A 6,975-nucleotide genomic window follows, 5' to 3' on the forward strand; every position below is an offset into this window, starting at 1 on the left:
GCCAGGATGGATCAATCCAGTGATCAATAAGGCACTTACATGAACTCTTTTGTCCGAGAGCTGTTACATGAATTCAGGTACATTTTAGGAAAATAGAAGTTGAGCGGACTAAAGTTTCTCAGTTCCTTCCTTGTGACAGTGAGTCATTTCCACACAATATTCAATATACACATTACATCAGTTCCTCCAGAGTTCTTGTCAGGGAATGTCTCACCTTCTGTTAGTCAGATGAGGATGTGCAAGATCAATGAGAGACATAGAACACATGGCAAAGCTGGATTTTGAGACAAAACTACTTCATTCTTACATCTTATTGAAAGTATCTTCTCTGCAGAGGAAATCCTATCCCAGTTCCAAAATTCTACCACAGAAATCCATGATGTATGCTCGTATTGCTGTGAAGGCAAGCCTGGGGTAGCTCTGCGTGCTATACAGGCAAAGGAGGAAGAAGGGAGAGAATAAGCCATACAAGGGTTATTGACTCAGTTCTGTTCTATGGAAGCACAGGGAGCTTGGACAGATTTCTTGAAGTACAGCGTACCCTGAAAACCAGGAGCTGTATGTGCTAGTCTTTACAATCCATAAGATAAAGTTGGAAGCCACATCACTGTGACAGAGGTAGGCTTATAATGAAGCTTTAGAATGAAGAGTTCTTCTGTGCCAAATTTTTCGAGGTATTGAGAGGACTTTTCCACTCAATTTGTCATTATGGAATAAAAGCTTCTTTTCCTAGAATATTGTGCACATTTCAAAGGCGAGAAAATAGCTGTAAAGGCAGTAACTAAATTACCATTAAGAACTCTACTGTGCCAGGGTGCCATATGCCATGGGAAGAATATTCAGACTCTGTGGTATCAAGATGCTACAGGAAGTTCATTAATATGATCCTTTTATCCATGTTATCCTTTTCCTTCTCAAAGCTTTAACTGTACATTCAGTCTCCTATATGCTAGAGGATCCATTCATCTCACTCTCCTAGGAAAGAAAACTTCAGGAAGTCTGGCTGGGAAGACAGCACAGAATTAGTCCAGGCTCTTTAGGCTACATAATTAGTCTGAATAGCTTAATAACTTGGGTTATTACAAACACTGTGGCAACAAGTTCTTGCTTTTAAACAGTTGTTTCCAGGCTTAGTAGCTGAAGCAATCTGAGGCAATCCAGTATATTGTCACTGTAGTTTGAGGGGACTCAAATGTTGCCAGTTTTCAGTGAAATGGGGATTAGCATTTCAGTATGATTTCCATCTGGTAGCTCATGTCGGTTGTATCCCATGGATCTGTTGCATTATTAGGGTTTCAGGTTTCAAAGTATTTGTAAATTGCTGTAACATACAGCATGACATTCTGCCAGTCTGGACGCTCGGTTCTCACCATTTCATTGATGTCCTGTCACAGAAAACAGATTGGTCAAAAGCAGGAATGAGACCCTTGTGAGAACGTGGTAGTGTTTACAAACTCCTGGGAATGGTAAATCTGTAAAGTTTCCACAACTTAAAGCATTGATGAAGAAAGCTCTATTTTCTTCCATAGATATCTCTGTATTACAGAATATAAACAGCTATGTATAGCTTATCTGTAGACAGACATTTTGTTGACTTAAGATCAACACGTCTCATGTTGTGCATGCCTGAGTTCTCCCCCACTTAGTACAATAGTCAAGACTTGAGTGTTCACATACCCCTACATCAGCCTCACAAGTCAGGGCAGTCTACCTAGAAACACTGAGTCACAGAGATTGACTGAAGCTAAAGTTCAAAATCCATTATCAAGGTAAGGGTCAAGCATCAATGAATAATTGAATCCCACTAGAATACTGAACTTTAGATTAGTTTATACATATTTTTTGAGTAAAGGGGCAAGGAAGAGGGAAGTTTACTACCAATTTAAGTATATTCAAGAGACAAAGTGACCAGCATGTCTGTCTGACAGGCCAGTTCACATGCATCTCACAGTAACAGTACCTCAGGTTGTCAGTGAATAATCAGGGTAAACAAAGCCTGATCTACCCTTTTCAGCACATCTACCAAAGGAAAACAGAGTGATGTAATTTCCAATAATTTTTTTCACTGTAAGGGTCTATTTTGTAAGCTTTGGGCCCAGGAACCTCCAGAATTCGAAAAGGAGAAAGTAATTTTTTTTTTTTTTCAAATGTTCCACATGAAAGTAGCTGAACACCTTCTTATTCAGGCAACAACTATCTTCCCCTTACACTACTACTATTTACATATAGTATTTTTCACACCCTTTTTCACTCTCCACCCATGTAATATGGACAAGGAAAAAAATCCACATACACATCATAGACACTGTAAACACAGGTATATAAATAGATATTAAATCCTTAAAATGGACAGACTTCATGCTTAGAAGACTTAATTCTAGTCAGTTTGCCTTTTTAGAGTATCTGTAATTAAGTACATTACAAAAGGAAAGGGCAGACAGTAACTATTTAGACTAAAGCTGAATTATCTAGGAATTACTGCAGTTATTTTCCACAATCTAGTTCTTACATCAGCCCTTGGTACAAAACTTCCATGTTTCACATCACTGACAAAGTCAAAGTATGAAAGCCCAACAGTTGCACTGCCATTGTCAGCAAATACAATGCTGGGGGTGGTAAAAGCACTGATAAGGATCAAGGAAAGTGTTATTTTTAAAAATGTCTGACTGTTGTATTATTAGTTGCTAACTATGGCAGCTTTGTTAGAATTTAGATTACAGAAATACTGTGTAAGTATCATTCCCCATACTACCAATTTTAGCTAAATTTTTGTCATTATTCATAAGGGCTTGGGATACTCCCAAATCTGTACTTCCAGAAATCCTTCTTTTCTAGTAAATACTATACTCTTGAAAACTAATTCTTTAATTTAAAACTTTTATAAGGCAGCTTATTATAAACAATAATTGAAAAAACCTTACAAGTATTTACAATGATGGCAAGTTAAATTTAAAAGGTAAATCTTGACTCTCATATTACAATCAACAAAAGAGCAAATTATAAAAACTTGACTTGTACATACAGAATTCCAAAAAACCCGAATAATGTGAAAGTAAGTCAGAGTCAGAAGAGAATGAATGCATTCTCAAAGATTGTATCACAACTATTTCTCAAATTAGTCTCAAAAAAATCCATTGCCTTTATTAGTATTTCTGATGATACTGAGAGATGAGTTTGGGTGAATCTTCCTTTCATAACTTAAGAGTTTATCTGCTATAGGCTATCACACTGTTGCTTTTGCTGCAGCTGCTGGACTATGTGTCTGTGTCTCAGTCACTGTTTTATGCCTAACTTGTTGATGACAGAGGGTTTACTGAAAGCCACTGAGGCAAGGAGTATCTCCTATGTTTTTCAGTCAAGTATGATACGGGAGCAATAGCCTCTAGCTGAGCTCATCTCCTGCTATTTTTAAGTATAAAGCATCAAAGTCTAAGTACAAAATAGAATCATTTGATTTTTATAAATGGGTCATAATTCATTCTGTATGCATTTAAAACTTACCAGAGTAGATTTGATGCCAACACTTTCAGCTGCCTGAAAAGCCAAAGTGAAATTTCTTCTCTGCATGAGATATAAAAATATGTTAGAAACCGAGGATGTACTACTTCAAACACAATAAAGCAGTGTTAAGAATGTTCATAGTAACACTGCTGTTTGCTTCAAATGGAGCTTATAATTTGACTAGTGATTTTAAAAGAGCCATATGAATGAACACATCCTACTGTCATCCAAAAAAATCATGGAAATTTCTTATTAATACCTCATTCAGGAAATAAGGCTGAAAAATTATTGTTAGTAAAGAATGCCTGAGTTATAAAATGCTAAGGAATAGATTATGTATTCTTTAGAAAGCATAAATAAAATTCCTCATGTGTTACTGAAATATTTATTTAGGATGTATTATCATTAATAATACATCTCCAGATAACACACCAGTAGGTATTAACTGCAGCACACTAGAACACATACAGACTACTCTGAAGTTTTGACATCTTCTGGTTTACCTTTATTTGATACATATCACTTGAGAAGAGCATCACAGTCACTTATCAGTATGAGAAAGTAGGATGAAACAACATCCTTGTGATATTGAAAGAGATGAACAAAACACGTCAACATACAAATTTGATGGATTTAATCTTTAAGCTTAAACACTCTTTACTTCTAAAACCCTAACTGAAAACACTGTTTGGGTTAAATATAATGCCTCAGACTTAGATTTATGAAGTCCTGTAATTTTTTTCCCCTTACATCTGTTCCAAAGTTCTGTTTAACCCAATGATCTCATAGTATTAAAAGTTTATAATAAGAATAGCAGCAAGGTAGTTGGAAGTGTTCCAATTAGAAACCCCAGTAATACTGTGGTTTTTTCAAACTCAAATTTGTTCATTCTTCTTTATTAATTAATAATAAATACTAATTTTACAGTCCCAGGAATGGGATTTTTAACATCTTACCTTGTCCTGGCTGTTTAGTTCTTGATAGGGAATATGGGCTGGGAGGTAAGTATGGAGGACTGCACAGAAAGCCAAGCCATCATTCCAGCTACTGCTGAAGTTTGTTATGTCAATATTCTTGAAGAGAAAAAAAATATAAACGACATAAAAATCATGATCTAAAATGTATCAGTTCTACCAATCCACCAGTACTTGTGCAATTTTTTCTGTTGTTGGGTTTATTTGGTTTTTAATACCTTTGAAGAAATCATCAGAGAAAGTGAACAGCCTAGTACTACAGTGGTAAGAGACCAAACTGCACTCCTACAGACAAAAACAAAATTCAGAAATAGGAAAGTCGGTTATCATATATATTGAGTTTGGGTAATATTAATCTCCCTCTCCCCCACCAAAAAGTGCAAAATATGTGTGTTAAGAGGCGTAAAACGTTGTGCTAGAAATTTGGTACAACTGTAGACACCAAGTAAGAAAAGCAATCGAGTTATGAGATGTATGCCTAAAATCCTTGAAACAGACAATGTGCTAATATCTCCTTTCATGCAAGATTTTACATTTCTGCTTCTACTGCATTCATATCCAGACAAAATTTCTAACGGATGAGGACAATATTTTCTCTTCTAAACAAACCATTTCTATACAGAAACTTATGCAAACAAGATCACAAAAAAAAAATTAAGCTTCATTTTGAACTAAAGATGAAATAATGTGCCAATAGATTTAACACTGGTGGTGGAAAGGAATCATCATCCCTCAGACTGAAACCTGCAGTTTTGCAAGTCTTGATCTTTTAGTTCCAGTAGAAAACTCAGTGGCACCGGTAAATGCATCTCCTGAGACTGAAAATATTACTGAAAAAGAGTTAGCCCAGTCCAAAAGAGTATGAACAAGATGCCTCATTGACCTTTTTAAGTTACTGTATACTTGGCTGTTGGCAGTCAAACAATGGCAAAGAGGCTGAGTGGACAGGAGTCAGTTTAAACTTTAATTAAGAAGCAAGTAACAACAGCTTGTAGCTGAGCTTTTAGAACTTTACGAAGAAATATAAATAAGTTTTAATATCCAACTCACTTAATTTGGCTTAAGCAGAAGCTAATCAACTCCTCTACTTAGTGTTTAAAATTTTAATGTAGCAGGAACTATAACCTCCAGTCACAAAACTGCAAAAACAATCACCCAAGTCAACCTTTCACCTGACAGCAATTTAATAGTCATCACCTGTCTTGGACAAGAGACTACAACTTGTCATTCCTCCTGCAGAAAACTCCACCCAGCACCAGTGGCACTGTGCCATGTGGGCTGCCAACAAAGGCAGTTGTATTTCTTGTCAAAAACCATGATTTGGATTACAAATGCAAAACAACTGCAATCCCCTCCAAGAATGAAAAAACCCCAAGGTGCAAGGCCATTTCTAGAGGAATATGAGGGAAATCTCCGTTTCCTGCTCAGCTTTAGCACTCTCTCCCAAGCGCACCCAAGGCAGGTCCAGGCGCCGGTGTCGGCGTACGTGCTCGGGCTCACAGTGCCCCGGGCAGGGGCCGGAGCCGGCTGCACTCTGCCCGGAAGCAGCATTGTTGGAGACCCCCAGGCTGTGGGAACACGTTCTTCACACAGCTTCCTCCAGCCACAGGGGTGGGAAAATTTAAAAGCAAAAGCAAGGAAAAAAAAAAAAAAGACGCCGTTCTCCCTCCTTTCTCCTCAAGAGAGACAGGAAATTGGGTTTAAATTAATGCTTGGTTAAAACTTTTGCAAAGCTACTTAAATAATAGTTATTTCCCCCCACCAATCTGTAACCAGTAATGCCTTGGACCACATCTGTATCAATAAGATGGGTAGAGGCAGGGAGAGTGGATTTTTCTTGTCAGTCATTTGTGGGAAGCTAGTTATAAAATTCAAGTGTGAATGATTGTGTTTTCTTTGCTACACAATCTGCTGAGTGAGAAAAACTCCTGCCTGGTTTTCATCCCTCAGCTAAAATAATGTTCCTCCTTCCCCAGGATGACCAAGTTATACGGGAAAGAGAGGAGAAAGATGTACATAACAGTTTCTAACACAGTAACCCAGTAACAGTTTCTAGCACACCAATTTCCAATCTAGTGACTTAATGCTGGATATAGATTTAACAAGTAGCTGTTAAACTAGTACCATTGCAGAATATATTCTCTTTATCATAGGCCAGGACTCTACTAAAGCCAGTCACCAGTCATGGTTTGACAGTACCTTCTCTTGCAGACACAAATGGCTGTCTGTCTTTTCCAGGTTTGGTCCACACATTTCAGAGGAAGCACAGCAATATTTATTTGAAAATTTAAGAGATTGAGCCTGAAAATCATATCACTGAAGCACAAATGAGATCTCGGTACTGAAAGAGAGATGGAAGTGCCTTCAAAGTGAGAACAATAGCCTATATTGGAAATGAGGGAGCACAGAGAAAGGTGAAGCAAACAGTGCAATACTGTTAAAGCAATGAGCTGGAATAGGGAACTTGGCAACAATCAGGATGGACATCATCAGGCAGGAA

The 6,975-nt window shown here is 37.4% G+C and overlaps 1 protein-coding gene across 1 annotated transcript in view; it reads right to left on the reverse strand.

Moving 5' to 3' along the window:
- Positions 1–812: 812 nt before the first annotated feature.
- LOC103772427 (cytospin-A) overlaps positions 813–6,975 on the reverse strand; it is a gene marked incomplete at its 5' end in the record, with an annotated part of 32,112 nt that continues 25,949 nt past the window's right edge. The window contains 3 exons of the mRNA XM_008939759.1: positions 813–1,385; positions 3,502–3,561; positions 4,458–4,574. Coding sequence (XP_008938007.1) covers positions 1,296–1,385; positions 3,502–3,561; positions 4,458–4,574 — 267 coding nt within the window. The remainder of the gene's footprint in view (positions 1,386–3,501; positions 3,562–4,457; positions 4,575–6,975) is intronic.

The sequence above is a fragment of the Merops nubicus genome, unplaced genomic scaffold (assembly GCF_000691845.1).
Source record: "Merops nubicus isolate BGI_N331 unplaced genomic scaffold, ASM69184v1 scaffold31084, whole genome shotgun sequence".
In the NCBI taxonomy this organism is placed as follows: domain Eukaryota; kingdom Metazoa; phylum Chordata; class Aves; order Coraciiformes; family Meropidae; genus Merops; species Merops nubicus.